The sequence below is a fragment of the Armigeres subalbatus genome, chromosome 2 (assembly GCF_024139115.2).
Source record: "Armigeres subalbatus isolate Guangzhou_Male chromosome 2, GZ_Asu_2, whole genome shotgun sequence".
NCBI classification, from domain to species: Eukaryota; Metazoa; Arthropoda; class Insecta; order Diptera; family Culicidae; genus Armigeres; species Armigeres subalbatus.
The window spans coordinates 306255260-306273344 of NC_085140.1; the positions used below are offsets into that span (position 1 = coordinate 306255260).

At 39.4% G+C, this 18085-nt stretch overlaps 1 protein-coding gene across 2 annotated transcripts; it reads right to left on the reverse strand.

Annotated features, from left to right (window-relative positions):
- Positions 1 to 3901: 3901 nt before the first annotated feature.
- LOC134216689 (serine/threonine-protein phosphatase 2A activator) lies at positions 3902 to 5230 on the reverse strand. Of its 2 annotated transcripts, none has more exons than XM_062695530.1 (2): positions 5050 to 5230; positions 3902 to 4993 (listed from the first exon to the last, which is right to left on the reverse strand). In XM_062695530.1, exons 1-2 carry the CDS (start codon positions 5060 to 5062, stop codon positions 3975 to 3977), a joined length of 1032 nt encoding a protein of 343 aa, XP_062551514.1. In that variant the 5' UTR covers positions 5063 to 5230; the 3' UTR covers positions 3902 to 3974. The 2 variants fall into 2 exon arrangements, with proteins under 2 accessions (XP_062551514.1, XP_062551513.1); XM_062695529.1 differs by having other exon boundaries at positions 3902 to 4996; positions 5050 to 5229.
- Positions 5231 to 18085: the final 12855 nt, after the last annotated feature.

Consider the following 18085-nt stretch of genomic DNA (forward strand, 5'->3'; position numbering starts at 1 on the left):
TCCGGTGAGCCTGGCCAACGAGTTCAATGTATTTCCCGCTTCCGTATCATACAACTTTCAGAAGGCCGATCATCAAAGCATTGTCGACGTACTATCTGATATGCCTTGGGACGCTATACTTGCCGATAATGTCGAAAATGCTGCGTCGACTTTCTCGCATATCTTGGCATACGTTATTGACCGACATGTTCCCAAAAAAGTACACAAGAATAGCTCTCATCCGTCCTGGTACACTCGGGAATTAAGAGAACTTAAAACTGCCAAGAGAGCCGCCTTAAGGAAATACACTAAATACCGCACGTTTTCCTTAAAGGATCACTACGTCAGACTCAACAACGCCTATAAACGGGTCAGTCGTATATGCTATTCCCGATATCAAAGTAAGATCCAAACCAATCTCAAAACGCATCCTAAACTGTTTTGGAATCATGTCAACAAGCAACGCGGGGAATCTGGCCTACCTTCCTCTATGACATTTAAGGGCGAAACTGTATCATCACTGCAGGAGATCTGCAGACTGTTTTCGTTAAAGTTTGCTGACGTTTTACCGATGAACAGCTTACCGACAACGAAGTACATCACGCAGCAGACAATGTTCCCTATATGGCCATGTACTAGGTGTTATCGACATCAGCGAAGAAATGATCTCCTCTGCTGCATCAAAACTAAAGTCATCGATCAAACCTGGTCCCGATGGTATTCCATCCAATTTCCTGAAAAGACACATTTCCAGTTTGCAGTATCCGTTGCTCCTCCTGTTTCGGCTTTCCTTATCCAGTGGCATCTTTCCTTCATGTTGGAAGATTGCACAAATGTTTCCTGTGCACAAGAAAGGGAACAAACGTGACGTGGACAATTATCGAGGAATAACTTCGCTGAGTGCAATATCAAAACTGTTCGAACTCGTTGTGATGGATCCTCTGCTTTCCCACAGCAAGCAGTATCTGTCTGAAACTCAGCATGGATTCATAGCCGGTCGCTCCACTAGTACTAATTTATTGTGCCTTACATCTTTCATCACGAACAGCATGACGAAAAGAGCTCAAACAGATGTCATCTACACAGATCTGTCAGCTGCTTTTGATAAGTTAAACCACTGCATCGCTATCGCCAAATTAGACAAGTTAGGAGTAAATGGCACTCTATTGGAATGGTTCCGATCATATCTATCCGGCCGCCAACTAACGGTTGCTATCGGCGACTGCAGGTCTGATTCCTTCGTGGCTACATCGGGAATACCCCAAGGAAGTCATTTGGGTCCGTTAGTCTTCCTACTATATTTCAATGACGTGAATTTTGTACTCGAAGTTCCCCGCCTATCGTATGCTGATGACCTGAAAATGTTCTTGCAAATCCAATCCATCGAAGATTGCTATTTCCTTCAACGTCAGTTAGAATCGTTTGCCAATTGGTGTAACGTCAACCGTATGATAGTCAATCCGGCAAAATGCTCGATGATCACTTTTCTCGGATTAAAATCCCGTTAGATTCGACTACACGCTTTTGAATACCAGCATAGAACGTCTGAGTCATGTCAAAGACTTGGGCGTAATTTTGGATTCCCAGCTGACGTACAAAATGCATATCTCATACGTTGTAGGTAAGGCTTCCAAAACCCTGGGCTTCATCTTTCGGATGGGTAAAGAATTTTCTGACATTTACTGTCTAAAGTCTTTGTATTGCTCACTGGTGCGGTCGATACTGGAGTATTGCTCCGCCGTTTGGAATCCCAATTATACGAACGGTGCCGAACGAATTGAGTCCGTGCAACGACGCTTCCTACGATTTGCTCTGCGTAGACTACCGTGGAGAGATCCATTACGCCTGCCAAGTTATGAAAGCCGCTGTCGGCTTATCGATCTGGAGCCGCTAAGAGAACGCCGTAACACCGCTCGAGCTGTACTTGTTGCAGACGTTTTGCAAGGCCGAATAGATTGTAGTGACATTTTGGAACAGATTAATATTAACGTACAGCCGAGAACACTTCGCAATAACGCTATGTTAAGAATGCCATTTCGTCGGACTAACTACAGTATGAACGGTAGTATTGAAGGATCACAGCGTATATTTAACAGGGTTTCTACAATATTCGACTTCAACCTGCCTCGTCAGACGCTGCGTCGAAGATTCAAAGAATTTTTCACATCGCAATAGATAGCTGTTTTAGTGTTTGTGTCCATTTTTTTGACGATATGTATACTTATATTTTTTTTATTATCATCATTAGGACATAAGTAGTCTGTTGATGTAGGCCTTAAATAAATAAATAAATAAACAACGATTACCTCCAATTCCAGCATAGCGAGCAGACCGATTCAGATCAGTCATGGAATGGTAAAGATGATAGAGTTGCAGTTCAGAATGAGCAGAAAGAGCAGTTGGATAGAGTACGCTCGCCTTCAACTTCAGTTCCGATTAGACGATCGACAAGAATTCACAAACCAATGAAGCCATACAGTCCATCAAGATAAGTTAGTCAGTAAACAGTTTTAAAAATACATCAATTCAATTCAGAAATAATAAATCTTGTGAAAAGAGGGGATGTGGTAGACGGCTCTATTATCGATATCACATTTACATACATTAGTAGTAGTGAAGGGTGTAGAACGCTAAGAGCACTTGCCGGTTCGTTTTCAGTCTTTGCTGAGACAGCATCTAGCGAGGTTCGCATCTGAAGTGCGCTGTGCGTTTCCTAAGTTCTAAGTGTCACAGATACCAAACCCCTCTAAATTTCCGGAGGACCATTCCTTCTTATTCCCCGTGGACCATGGTGCACAGTTTCACTTAGAGTCCCTCGCTGGCAATCGAACGATGATCAGCCGCTCCTAACATGGAGAACAGACGCTGTTGTGAGCCGATCCTGACAGTTCACCATGTCACGCGCAGTGAGATTTGCACCTCCGCAGATGAGCAAACTCCCCCTTCCCTGTCTGTCTGCATAAGACCATAGCTCCCACCAGGGTTGGTTACCCGATCTTCCCTAAGATTGCTCGTATCCCGGCCAGTACCACGAGGAGGTAGGGATAGGATTTGCTGGGTAAGAGGCTAAGGAACGCAAGATGGGGTCTATTTTATTCCTTCAGGTAAGCGGTGTACAAATGGTACGCTGTACCCAGCATTTGCCGTGCCCATCGGAATAGGAATCGAACTATATAAGCGCCATACAAGGTTGGTGTTTTGGCTAAATGCGAGAAAGGCAGTATCACCACTCCCTAAATTAAGTTGGGTTTTATAGTCTAATATAAGGAGCATGCTTTTCTGACCTTCAACATATTTTTATTTTGTTTGTAAACCTTTTATTTGCATGTTTTCACAGCAAACAATAAGCCATTTCAATCTATAGAATGACACTCACATTCATAGAATGATAGTTGGCCCATGCAGCATGAGAACAAATTTTAAGTCCCATATAAATTTAAAATGCAAATTAAAAATAGTTCCGGGCTCCAAAAATTCTGAAAAATTGAATTCGGCTCAGTTTTTCCTGCAGAATTACAATATGTAAAAACATCGATACCCCTAAACAATCCAATTTTGGACCACAAGTGCAACTTTGGTTCAAATGCTTCCCAATAAGAATGTGTTCTATTAAACATCTCAAATTCAAAATCTACACAATGTCATGATCTTTCGAATGAGCTGTGAAGTGGGACAATCGTCCATAAGACTGAAGAAATATATGTAAAAAACTTTGGCAATCAATGTTATAGCGCTATTTGCATTTGCCATTCAACGATTTTTCCCTAGAGTTACCTTTTTCCTAATTTCAACACATTGCCACAAAGGAGTTTGACATGTTGTGCGCTTGTCGTATTTTTGTCGTCGAAATAATTTGGTCGGCCTCATCAATACCTATCAATACTATTCAAATAAGGAATGGTGATAAGACACATAAAGGCTCTTTTCTCATAGATCAGAGATTTTATTCGATACGTTGTTTACTGAATGGCAATAAATAAAAAGTTACAAACAATCTACTTACCATCGGCGGAATCAAACTTTGGTGGACCGGCCATAGTTGCCAAATTTACTCTCGGCAATATTCCCAAACGCGGACTTGGCAGCATTTTACCGGGTTTCACCGGATTCAGCGTCAAAATAGAACCGAAATAAACATGCTGAATCACGGGAAACTTGGACATGACTTCCTTCTGATACATCTTGATCAAACCGGTGCTGATCTTCGCCCACGATGGTACTGCACTGATGCTCCACAACTGGTTCGAATGCTCCGCAAAGTGGCCCGTTTTAACCTGGCGGATATAGTCAATACATCCAACAAACATGAACTCCTTCCTGTAAACATCGATTATGTTATCCTCGACGAATTGGGCCGGTTCGATGGGGCTCTTAACAGCCAACTGTGCGCTTCCCCAGATAAACGGAACGAACTGGAAATCGTCCAAACTCCAAACACCGTGACTACCAGCCGGTTCCATCCGGTAGGTTACCTGCAGTTTTCTGACAAAGTTCAAATACTGATGGAACAATCGCAATCCAACAGCAACCTCATCTTTCCGTTCGATGGCTCCGATCTTGAAAAGACACATCAAAAACATAACGAACGACAGTTCGTGTCCCGTGCCATAATCGATCCTCGTCGCATTCCCGAAAGATTCCGCAAAATAAACATTCAACTCCGGAACAGCATCTCTCAGCTGATCTGGGATGGCTTCTTCGATCAAAGTTGCGCTTTCGCTCTGCATCTTCTGGAACCAGCTTCGAAAAGCAACATTCCCGAAACGAGCCGGTTGATCAACGGGAGGAGTTTCGATAGCCAGCTGTTCCAATCTTCTAAGCGCATCGATCAGCTTCTGAATTACCGGGCTATACTCCAAAGTTTGACTCTGTTTCGTTCCCTGTAGAGCCACGCACATGCTGCTGATGAAGCCGAATATATCGTAATAAGCTTCGGATTTTTCCCATATGGCCATGTCCATTACGTTTTTGATATTTTTCTCCGGTATTTTGAAGTCGTACTTTACCGGTACATCTGCTGCAATTTTATTAACAGTAACTAAAATTGTTGAGGTTTAATATATGACTTACCTGATGCAGCCATGTTTTTAGCTTTTGAGTTATTATTATTAACTGGATAATTACTGTATTTATTTATGAAACTTGATTAAAATACCAATTTTGAATAACAAGATATTTTTTCTCGTCGATTGTGTTTGTTGAAAACAAAATAAATAAAAATTACAAAACAAAAACTTTGGATTACGTTCACGGCTGCGTTCTAAACGCACACGGAAGAAATAAACTACCCAATAGTGAGTTTAATTCACCCAACCTCGAACATCATGTACGGGAAGCCAAAATTGAGTAAAGATATAGATAGTGGAATATATAGATGAGCGAAGATAAATCCTCTGTCTCCAAACGAACTGTCAAACGTGTCTCCAAACGAGCATGACGTCACGATTTCAATGGAAACGTTAAGGGCTGTGACGTCATATGCGCGTGTGCACGGGCAAAAAAATCGACTCAGCCATGCTTTCGCTCATCTATACACGGACATTTGGAAGTACCCATTATATGTGTCTAAGGTACCCATTTTTTGAATCGGTATGAAGATGTCAAAAAATGGGCTTTTTGATGACAACATAAAATGGGTAAATTAACCTAATTTATACATTTGCCTCGACTAACTTTAATGCGTAAACATTACCCGTGGAATATTTTTTCAACACCGCCATCATTTTTACAAAGGAAGTTTGTTTTTGGAAAGATGTCATCAAAAGTCAGGAGTGTGCTTTGTTCGAAGTTGCACCGATCCGGAAATGTTTCCGGGCGGAAAGCTAAACATCCGTTGATGTTCAGTGGTAGGATTTTGCTGAGCCGTGAGTGAGGTAAGTTTTTCCATTCGCAATACAGCAATAAATTTATCTATATAGGATTTCTTTGGTTCTTCACAGTGATCTGATTTCGTATTCAAACAACTATCCCCTGCAGAGAACTATGGCCTTGCAGCTACCCGACGAATCAAATTCATCTTCTGCCTACCTCCCGAGAGGAATTATGTGAATGTGGAAGTTGAGATCATTTCCGAGAACCATAACGATGATGACGGGTGAATTGGCTATAAAACAAGCACCAAAATGTATTTAAAATGTAAAGGAAAACGATGATGAATTACAATAAAGTTGTTGCTGATGTTTTTAATTACGATCGTGCTCAAGGGGTAAGCCACTCGGCACACTTTCAAAGTGATTGATTGTGCACACTGTGCCATGAAGTGTGCCGAAATGTGCCGAAGTGAAAAAGATATTGTTTTTGGCTGCACTGGATTTAATGATTAAACGGCATCACGGTAAAACATTTTGTTTATGTTTGTTTTGGTTTTCATGCAAAACATTCAAGACGGTTTACAATTTTTAACGGCATCGCATCGTTTACATCCGACTTTCTAAAGGAATCATCCGAACCAGCAGGAATCCTTCTAATAATGTAAGTTCCACTAAACACATTTAGCATAAAGTGAATATGATTATTATTCAGGTTATTATCCGTTTCCACCCTCCAGGACACATCACAACAGCAAATAGCTCATCAAGAAAAAACTGGAAAAGATGTTAAATCCGGAAAAATGTGAATTCTTTCAGCGTCGGTACCTTTCAACACGGCAGGTTTGAATCATTTCTAACCAGGAAGGCAATCGCACGCCCCCGTACAACGTGGCGCTTGCTGATACGAAACGACTGATCGGCGATGCCGTGAAAAACCGGATCGCCATGAATCCAAGTGTAAACGGTGACAAATTCAACGTATCACCTACCCAGACCGACAGGAAGTAGAACTGGCGTTCAATGTGATCTCAGTCGAGGGCAAGCCAAAGAAAGATTCATGTCGAAGACAAGAAAAAAACTAAAAAACAACAGTGGAAATCTGAACATTTCCTCCTTGACCGCATGAAGCAGGTGCACGATTCCGGATACTATAAGACCAAAAGGCGTGATTCTGACAGATTTACGGGAGAAATCATCTATGTACCTCGGAAATTGCGATGATGCTGTTATTTGAGATTTTTGTGAAAGAAAGAGCACTGATACGCCTTGTCATTTATTTCGCTACCGCCGCATTGAACGAATAGCAAACTTTCATATCACTGCAATCGTCTCAGAAATCGTTCATTCCATTCAATTGTGATATTTTCAGTTTTTGAAAAACATTCATTCATGTCGAGATTCTCTTACTAGCGCTACAGGGTTATCTGTGCGTCCAGAATGCTTCCAGAGAAGGGTTCATTTTTAATCCCGCCAAGTTTGATATTTTTAACGTTTTGTCTTTACTGCAGGGAATGATTGCAACATGGAATCAAAAAAAAAACTCCGAACGCTAGCCTGCATATCTCATAATATGTATATTATATTTTGTTTTCAAGTTTGGACTAGACGACAGGAGCTGCTTCATGGTACTCAATAGTACATCCTCGATCCCGGCTGGGACACGCTTTATATATTCATCCATCGTTGCTCAAATCCTCACTACACTTCACAGCGTCATTGACCATCGGGATTATCAACTTCCATGCTATCTTTCTTGGATCCACACGTAGCGTTGCTGTTGTTGCTACTACTACCACTATTGCTAATCCTTCCGACTTTTTTCAAGATATCTGCCTTGGGGTTAATTTCGTTCTTGAGATACATCGAAGATAGTTCGCTGAGGTAGCAGATCGTTATTATTCTGTGGCTGTGGAACACGTGCACCACATTACATCGTCTTCAAATCAAAATCCTCATAGCACTTTTGACAGAGAAGACCAACGTTACATTATGTTCATGTCCATGCAAACACGACCTATATATCGGCAAGTTACCGATACACTTGGTTACATTAGTGGTCGATCAACTTTTGCACTTCAAACATACGGTACATATCAATGGTCGGTCAGCCCCCATGGTTCACAGCAGTAAGTGTAGAACTGTATCTCGTTCAAACACTCGCATAGAAAGCACAAGGCATGATTGGCATTTCTTTAGACCGAGACCCGTACGATTTACTTCCGCAGGGTCGCACTTCTCCAGAAGTCAGTTGCACGTTTGGAATCTCAACTACCGTCTGGTGTTCTCCAGGCGCGAGTTGAATGAAACTCGCCCTTTAGCGTAATTTGTTTTTTGGCGACCTGCGGTCTTCCTAGACACTTCTTTCCAATTTCTATTGCCAGCACTGGCGGAACGGTGTCGGCGGTTTGATATCTATTTACTTAGCAAGAGTGCTGCAGTTTGATTCCGGCAGCAGATTCTCATTAATGACATCCTTCTCCGTCAATCCACAGGTATCCAAGTCTGCTGGAATTGCTGGAAGCGACAGAGCCCAGCGCTCAGACTCCTTGCCATCAGCGCAAGATTGAATTTGTCATTATCAAAATAGATTTGCGAAATTTTGAATCGATTCTTGTGTTCAGACTGGTGATAGTAACATCCACCACGTCTGCCACGCATTCACTGGGAGGAGTTTCAATGGCCTGTCGTCGCGCCTTCGGGGAGGTAGTCATTGGTTGATCCAGTACGATATGGAAGCGCTGCGTTCCGTAATATGATTACCTAAACCTGATGGATTAAAGTTCTACCATGTTTTACACTCTTGACATTTCATAAAAACACAGCTGTCAAAACAGGAACATATAAAGAAGGGTGCCCAGACGTGCCGAAAGTGTGCCGAAATGTGCCGCCGGCACATTGTGCCGAGTGGTTTACCCCTTGATCGTGCTCATATTATACTGTCTGTGCTTATTTGGATACACGAATCATTTATGTAACATAACCTCAAATCCAGAAAAACAAAAAAATGGGGGTTATTTACTCATTTTGTCAATAAAATTCAGGAGCAAAAAATACCCATTATTTGAAGTTTAGAGGGAATACTCATTAATGAGTAAATCGCGTTTACTCATTTAATGAGTTATGCCGCTTTTCGTCAAAATGGGTACGAAAATACCCATTAATGGGTACTTGAGAGCTTCCGTGCACTGTAAACTCGACAATACCCATTAAAGAGTTGAAAAGACCCATTTTTTCATGATATTTGGAGCTGTCAAAATTATGGGTACTTTGAAAATTTTGATAATGTGTACTTTTACCTCATTTGGAACTTAAAAGATTTTACCCATTAATGGGTGAAAATCTACTTGAGTATTTTTGTGACAACCAATCGAGAGGAAAAGCGGAGAAGCTAAACGAGCTGACAAGATTTCGTGTGGATTAAATGTAAGTTTTATTTTCGCTCAATTTATTTTTTTGCGTTATTAAATTAATTAAATCATTTGGTTTTGCAGCTAACGGCGTTTCAATTTGTTTTGCTAAATGATGGTCGTCGGGGAACAAAAAAAATTCATCACCGGACAGGATGGGATTCCGCCTCTACAGATATTGGGGCACCGCGGTCAAAATCAGTGTCGCCAGTTAGGACGAATATCCACCTCTATTGGAGTTATGCTGGTTTGATTCAGCTGAGAATAATGGAGGATCCTGTGGGTGGACTCTCGGATCTACTGATGGAAAAGGAACCGCTTTCTCGTGATCATTTACAGCTGGGAAAGATGAGTGAGAACTCAATCCATCAGTGCAAATACAATACTCACTTGTTATAAAGTTCGCATGTATACTATTATGCAGTTTAAACTTTTAATAAACATTACGATTATATTCAACATAAATCATTTCTTTTACTATGCGATTGATGGTTTAAATATTTATTTATTGCACAGCTGTTTCTGAAAATAATAAGGGGTAAATTATACACATTGTCCGGAAAAACTGTTGTGCAATAGTGGGTAAAAATCACTCGTTAATTTGACGTACAAACGGTTTACTCATTAATGAGTAAACGACGTTTACTCTTTTAATGAGTTGAACTATTTAACTTCATAATGGGTACTTTTTTACCCATTAAAGAGTACTTTGGTGGCACAGTGTGGGAAAAAATCCGCGGACCAAATTCCCGAGGTGTGAGGCTACACTGCAAATAATTTTCACGTAACATTTATCTGAAAACACACGTAGATATTTTCCACCTATTTTTTTAGGTGAATTCTACACGCTTAGATAAGATTACCTAAAATTAGGTTTTTATTTTACCTTAAATTAGGTACTGGATGTTTACTAGAAATATCGGTAAAAATTAGCGATAATTCTCGTTAATTTTTACTTACTTTTAAGTATTTGACGTTTTAGACGAGGACGTTATTTTTTACCTTAAATTAGATTTTAGTTGACTTTGTAAACATAATATTTCTGCTGTACTTGTTCTGGCGTTCCGGAACCTCCCGATCCTGCCGCAGGATTCTTCGGAAAACTTATGGTAAGTGGTCGATTAATAAGAGCAGATTTCCTCGCAAATTTGAACTTTAAAAATAAAATATTATAAACTTTTTTTTTGCAGAATTCCGGAAAAAGGATTTCTTGGTGTCTCTTTCCTCCCGGAGCATTAGAGCGGCAAATCAGAACTCTGAGAAGTATGTAATGAACATTTTTAACCGGAAAACTGCTGTGCCTGTTCGGCCGTTCCGGAACTTCCTGTTACTGTCGCAGAATTCTTCTGAAAACCGATGGTAAGTGGTCGATCCTCGGATCGATCAATAAGAGCAGATTATCGCAAATATGAACTTTAATAACAAAATATATAAACTTTTGTTTTTTTTTGCAGGATTCTGGAAAAAAGGATTTCTTGCTGTCCAATTCCTCCCAGAACTTTAGAGGCGCAAATCAATAGTAAGGGAAGTAATGAAAATTTCCAACCGGAATACTTCCAGTATGAACCAGGACTTAAACATGTCACCCTTAATAAGGTCTGCTTAGCAGTGCAAGTTTTCCAATTATTTATTTAGTTGACTAAGTAAACTTTACTTCAGTACAGATAGAAATGAATCAACAAAACTCGCTTCACAGCGACATCCCACCAGCCGCGGTTGCGCCCCATCATGCTCGCCACTTGTACTGTTTCTGTCTGGAATTCTACGTCGCCACACACCGTTTTCTTGAACACCACCAAAGATGGTCCTGTAATGGTCCTCCCGTAATAGGAAAATACTTGTAGACCGACAATATATCTATTAATAAGATTAGGGACCGCTAGCCAGGACGCTAGGTATTCACATGCATCGAAAGATTATTCAAAAGCGGTAATTTATTCATCATGCATTCCAACCCAAGTAACCAAAAGTTCCTTTAAGAGTACGTTTTTCGCTTAAGCAGCTCAGTGAAGCTGATTAAGCGAAACACGTACTTTTAAAGGAACTTTTGGTTACTTGGGAAACTCTATATTCATCTTTGTAAATAAAAACATGATGATTTGAATTTTTGTTTTTCTTAAATCAAAACACTAAATAACAACCTATTTGTAGGTAATTTTTAACGTTTTTGCGCTACCAAAACAAACATCAAAAACCTATTTTTTGGTAAAATGTAACGACCGAAAATCGGTATTTTTTACCGACAGTTCTTGTTTACCACCATTACCTAACTTTAGGTAATCGATGATTACCGACAATTTAGGTATGTGCACTTTAGTTCGATTATCGGTATTTTTTACCGACTTTTAGATTATCCTATCTAAGAGTGTACGTGAATCGAAATGTCAATCTCGATTCCGCGGTTTTCACAGGGAATGCTTGTTTCAGGAATTTTCTGTTTGTGTACGCCTCAATCGAAAATTAGGCTTGACATGTATCTCTCAAAATAATCAAGCTTGACAATCATTGTAAGCTATTGTAAGTAATTATAGTTATGGCCGAACCGAACACAGATTCAAATGGAGCAATCCGTTGAAAAATAGTACAATATTCAGTTGATCCTCCATTCGCCTTCCAGGGGAGTATGGTTCCATTTCCCGTTTCGATCGTCGATATGGTATAATTAATCCACCAATAGCGAGTCCTTATAAATATTGTAGGGAGCAAAATCAGACGATTATTCCACAAAATAACAAAAAAAAAACTTACATTTATTTTTCCTTCATGATGTAAATTTGCGATGTTAACACTTTACAACCCATTTTCTTGATTTCACCGCCATCAATGCGTTGACGTTTGATGAGAATCACTCAAATTTTCTTACATATGGTCTCCTATGAAATTCACCCAAAATTCACGTAACATCTACCTGAATATCAGGTAGAGTTCACTTGCATATCTATAATATTTACGAATGACATGTGAAAGGCATCGGGTTAATGGTTTTCACTGTTTACCTGAATAATCCGGTAAAATTTACGTGCATGATAGGTTCAGTGTACCTTAAAGGCCGCCATAGACGATTGCACGAGCCAAACACGGTTAGATGACTTTACCCATTAATGGGTACTATGTTATTGTTGATATTATTCCCAGACCCATTTTAATGGGTAGTGGCGCTTTTTCAAGAAAATGGGTGAATTTTTCACGGTGGGAATAATATCAACAATAACATAGTACCCATTAATGGGTAAAGTCATCTAACCGTGAAAACTCCATATAAAAAAAATTGTAAACATTGCCCTCATGAAACTCGCCATTTGAACACGGGTAAAAAAAAAATTGTCGATGACGTCATGATGCAATGGTTTATAAGCCCCAAACGCAATATAACGGAACGGCGACAGAAACGGAAAATTTGACAGAAAATATATGGGCTAGGCAGGGCTGGTAGCAAGTCACTTTTTAGTGACTTGGTCACTATTTTGAGCCTAGTCACTAAAAAGTCACTATTTGCATCCAAAAGTCACTAAAGTCACTATTTTTCGGAAAATGGTCACTAAAGTCACTATTTTCGCACCATCGTTTGTAAAAAAAATCAAAATAAAGATCATTTGTACCTACCATTATCATCAACCAAATCAAATGTAAATCTGTTAGCAAAATATATAAAGTTTGAAAAATTGCTCCAAGGCCGTCTTATGAAAGGCAGAGTGGGTTCGAACCATGGACTTCGGGATAGAGAGACACACAGACAGACCACACAGCGAAGCTTGGGCGCGGTTTTTGCTATTCTCGCGGATTTGATGCGGATTTACATAACGGTTGAGGCTTCGCTCGGATTTAGTTTTGGGTGTCGTTGAGAAGGGACTCCACATTTGAAGTCTATGCTCACCCATTTTTTTTTTTGATATTTCTAAGCCATTATTGAATGCATTATACTCTTGAGCACTCGTTTAACAAGCATTATAAGGGTAAGAACTTCACTTGTTGTCATTTTTCATCGTTTCTGAATATCCATTTTTTGGTCACGTTAATTTTGACATAATTCCGAGATATTTATTAGTTTGTGCTGGATTAACCCCTCTACGACGAACCACACAGCATGATATTGTCGGCGTAGCACCACATTAGAATTCGGACTTCGGGACTTCCGAACCGAACTTTCTTCCGAAGTTTTATCTGTCAAACTAATTGATGCGTTGTTTAGCGCATCTTTAGGCGAATCCAGCGCACTACTTCCTAAGTTGGGTAAGTTGCCTGTATCTAGAGAAAAATCCACCATCGTTATAAAAAGGTTCCTAACTTTGTTTCTCTTAGAGAAACTTTCACTGTAATTTCTGTAAAATCCGTAAAAATTCCGCCTTGAATTTGGGTAATATTTTCGTAAGGTTTTTCTTAGGAATTCACCAAACAATATCTACAGGAATTCTCAAAAAGATTTCTACCGGAATTCATGAAAAAATTCGCTTGTATTTGAAGGAGATTTTTTTTCAGGGATTCGCGGAGAAGTTTTTATAGTAATTGACGTGCAGTTTCCGCGGAAATTCCTGAAAGACAGCAGGAATGTCTACAAAATATTCTGCCTTGAATTTATGGTATGAAAGAATTTCCGGAAGTTTTTGTGCTGGCATTCGCTATCGGATTTCTGTTGGAATTTCCGTTTGAACTCCTGGAGGAAGATTTTACAAGGATTGAAGTATTTTCTGCACAATTTCTGAAAAAAAAATCCTAGAAATTTTCACAAGGATTTCCACAGAAAATCAACTTCCGCAGAAATTTCTGAAAAAAATTCAGAGTTTTCCAAAGCAATTTCTACATCTAATTCAAGATTTTGGATCACATTTTACGAAACTTGAAACTTAGGAAACTTAGGTTCGGTAAAATTCATGTTATATATGAGTTAATGTTTTCAATGAAACCGAGATCAGGGTCTCGAAAAAAGCAAATGGCAAATGGACTAACAATGTCATCATAAAATTGGATTCTTAATTTTTCCTTATAAAGATTCATAATCTTTGTGATTCCAAATAATTCTCTGTCTAGTAATTGATTAAATCATTTTATTTCTTTTTTGCCGAAAAACCGTGTTAATTTTTCAACGTGCCAAAACGAATGTTCACACGTCTAACTACATAAAAATTAGCGAAAGCTCAATCCAAAACATCGTTCTAGAACTTTTTCATACTGTCTTGCAGCTGAATCATCTATATATGGTGAAACTTTTGGGAATATATTTTGACGAGACAATATTTTTTGATCGATAGTAAAAGACAGTGCAAAATTTGCTGTACTTCATTCTGCCTTTTTCATACACAAACTGCAGTTTCACGAAAAACTTCGAGCTCATGGTAAACTTTATTACCACAATTCAGTAGAACTTGCTTCAAAATCGTTGTTGAAATTATAAGCATGGTTTAGTGTAACAACTTGTAACTCGTTACCTGCTCCCGTGTGTTACGGAATAAGGTTTACCATGGTCATATTGCTAGCCCCTTGATGTCCCAACGAATACCTTCCTCAATATCCAACTCTGTGGTATTTATGATGGTGTCGCCAAGTCGGTTGTCCTCTGCTAAGATCCATCCTCTCCCTAGTTACGATGAAGATGCACACGACGAGCAGTAGTAATCCTCATGATTTTGTAATTTTTGTCTTCTCTTGATTTTTGATAGCATTCTAATACGGATTTGAAAAAAAAAACATGATATCCCTAGTTTCTGATCTACTACGAGTTACACATTAACAATACGAATGCAACTCAGCTCACTACCTGGTTAGTACTTCACACAAAAGTCACAAAAGTCATACAATTGGTCACTTCTGCTTCTGAAAGTCACTATTTGGTCACTTTTTTCGTCATCGTTGGTCACTAAGTCACTATTTTGAACGGCATTTATCGCTACCAGCCCTGGGGCTAGGGTAAAACGACCTATTATGGAGGGGTTAAGCACCGTGTCAAAGCAAAATTGTTTACAAAAATTCTTCGAAAATTACCTGTTGGTCAATTTCCACATTGTAGTAGTTGAATATAATGCTCGTTAACTATAGTTCGTAAATATTACGTCAATTGTGCTGAACTTATGTTGTTTTGTTTTTATCACAATAAAAACAAACTACCGCAATAATAGGACGCAGTTGCCTATCGTTGCGATATTTTTGAAGGTCAGTCCTATTGTTGCGGTATTGCATGTAATTCTTATGGAGAGCGATACCGCAACAATAGGATTTCTCTTAGCACTACCGCAATAATAGGCTCAAAGGATTCAAATTTTTAACGACAAATGTTGATTTTTCATCATTTTGAACGGAATTTTTTCAAACAAAAGCTGTTCTAGTCGTTAATCCGAAGAGTTTTAGCGTACCCACAATTGTTTTCAATGGTATTATATCCAGAATGGACTACTTGACCACTACCGCAACATTAGGGCATACCACAACGATAGGACGTTTTACCCTAACTGTCAAATTTTCCGTTTCCGTCGCCGTTCCGTTGTATTGCGTTTGGGGCTTTAAGGGGGAAACGCAATGGAGTGCGGCAACGGAACGGCAACTATGGGATTGATTTCAAAATATCCCGCTACTCGCTTGAGCGAGTGAAAGATTCCGGGACGAAAAGTTCTTTTTAAAAAAGATACACTCGAGTTTACTGCTAGACTAAGACTAACTTTATTTGCCCTGCTCTGACTTAATTACAGTTCAACCAAGAATGCCTTCTCAGCACCTCACGATCAAAGTCCCAATCGATCGTATTCGATAACTGCTGATGATGCTCGTTGCCGCTCCATGCCCAAGTGGCTTTCGCTTACGTTGACGACCGATGGAATTCGGCCAAGTCCGGTTGGTTACGGTTGTAACTCGCCCCTCCTTAGTGATGAACCTCCAGGGGCATCATACCCGTAAATAAATGCGTTCCTGTGCTTCTGACGTCTTTTCCGGTTTCCGAATTTCCATGATGATTGCTGGTGTTTGGTATCGTTTCAAGTTTGATACTGGTTGTTCTGCGGGAGAAAGTACTGAAGAAAAGAATGATACCGATTATAGGGAGGATAGTTATTCCTCCAAAAAAGGACCAGTGTGGAAAGTGTAGACTGTTGCTTTTTAAACGGAGTAAGTCCAAATCTTCCCGTGTTTCTGTTTGCAGCTTGTGGAGATGTTCCATGCTAAGGTTCAATATATGACTGACTTTGGCAATTGTTATTCCATCCAGATGGAGGTGAACCGGATTTCCAGCAATGGTTCGAGTTCTGCCGGTATACGAAATGTTGTTGATTCGTATGGTACAATTCTCATATTGAATCAGATATGATCCAAAGAGAATTCTTTCATTAACGCTGCAGTCTGATGATAGGGTGAAATTGTTTACTGTATTCACCAGTAGATAATCCTTATTGATGGAAATGATCTCCTGCTGTATGGGGTTCAACGAGTAGTTGCAAATGGCTGGTCTTGCATCTATTAAGTTTGGTATGCATGTTATTTCGGTCCCGCATAATCATGGACCATACTTAGACCGCATCTGTTATAATTGAAGAGAATATGTGTTACTGTATCGATGGTCTCACTAATAGTAGTTAACCATAAATGGACAGTCTCATATACTGTTTCAACAGTAGCTCAGATTGTAAACGGCCAAATGACCATACGAGTAATAGGCGGTTAAGTATAATTAACATTTAAATCCGGTCGTTTTTCCGAACAAAATTTTCGATGTACCATACATCAGTTGGTAGATGTACAATTGAAGAACTATATAATTACACATCGACAGCATGGTATGTATTAACAGTAAGTGTTGATGTAGGGTTGGTATGGTAAATCAAGCTTAAAATTGTATGCTAACAATGAAGCGAATAGTTACAATATATCTTATAACGCATATGTAATTTTGACTGCATGGTATGTCGTTTTTCATTATGCGGGGTGTCTTCAATACGGTAAATTGTGTGCTCTAGGCTCTTGATGATAAATTTCTGTGTTGGATGAACCAAAAAATATTTTTCGGCTGTATGATTTTGTTGCTGGTTGTGGAACGTTGGAATAACATGGATTTTATGGAAATCCCTGGGATCTAACTTCGGCATCTTGATGAATAATACGATCTCTTTGCGATTTGTGGCGATTGCTGTCTCGGCATAAGTTACGACCTCGAACGTTGAGTGAACTGTAATGTTTTCTCTCTCTAAATCTCTGCTAAACATTTCAATTTCATTTTTAGATAGAATTTTCTCATTTAATAATCCTACTTTTGCTAATGCTATCGTATCAATAATGTTGTTTATTTTATCGTTTAATTTCTTGAGGTTGAAGAGAACATTAATGGAATATAATTCGTAAGTTTTTGAATTGAACATTTGAATAGCATCTTTAGTTTTAAATACTGACTCTTTTAGCTGCAACGTCATTTCTCTATTGATCTTTACCTGTATATTATTATTAGCAACGAGATTGTTAATGGTTGAATTAGGTTGAATCTAGTTCTTAAATCCATTACATGGTGATTCAAAGCTTCTATGCTAAAATGATGAAGATAATAGTAAGAATGAAATTGAATTCTGCTGAAGCCTTGTTCGAAACCAAAAATCGCTTGGTCTATTTTTCGTATTTGTAACGTCCATGTCTGTCTCAGTAGTATTTGAATTAGAATTGAAAGGGGGTGCATCTGGATGTCTGCTGGGTTTCGTGTAGGTCCTCGCTGGTTGACGGGGGAAACGTAGGCAGGTGTGTCGAACTGATCCTTTTTGCTGTTCCGCTACTGGGGGTCCTAGCACCGATCGGGAATGCTCCTCGGTGTCCTACGTATCGCTTCTCCGGGGTGATGGCTCAAGGAACCAAACTGAATCTGCAATCACTGTACGGCTCTTGCTACCGTGTTTCACTGAGTTCTTCAGCTTTTTAAAAGATTTTCAC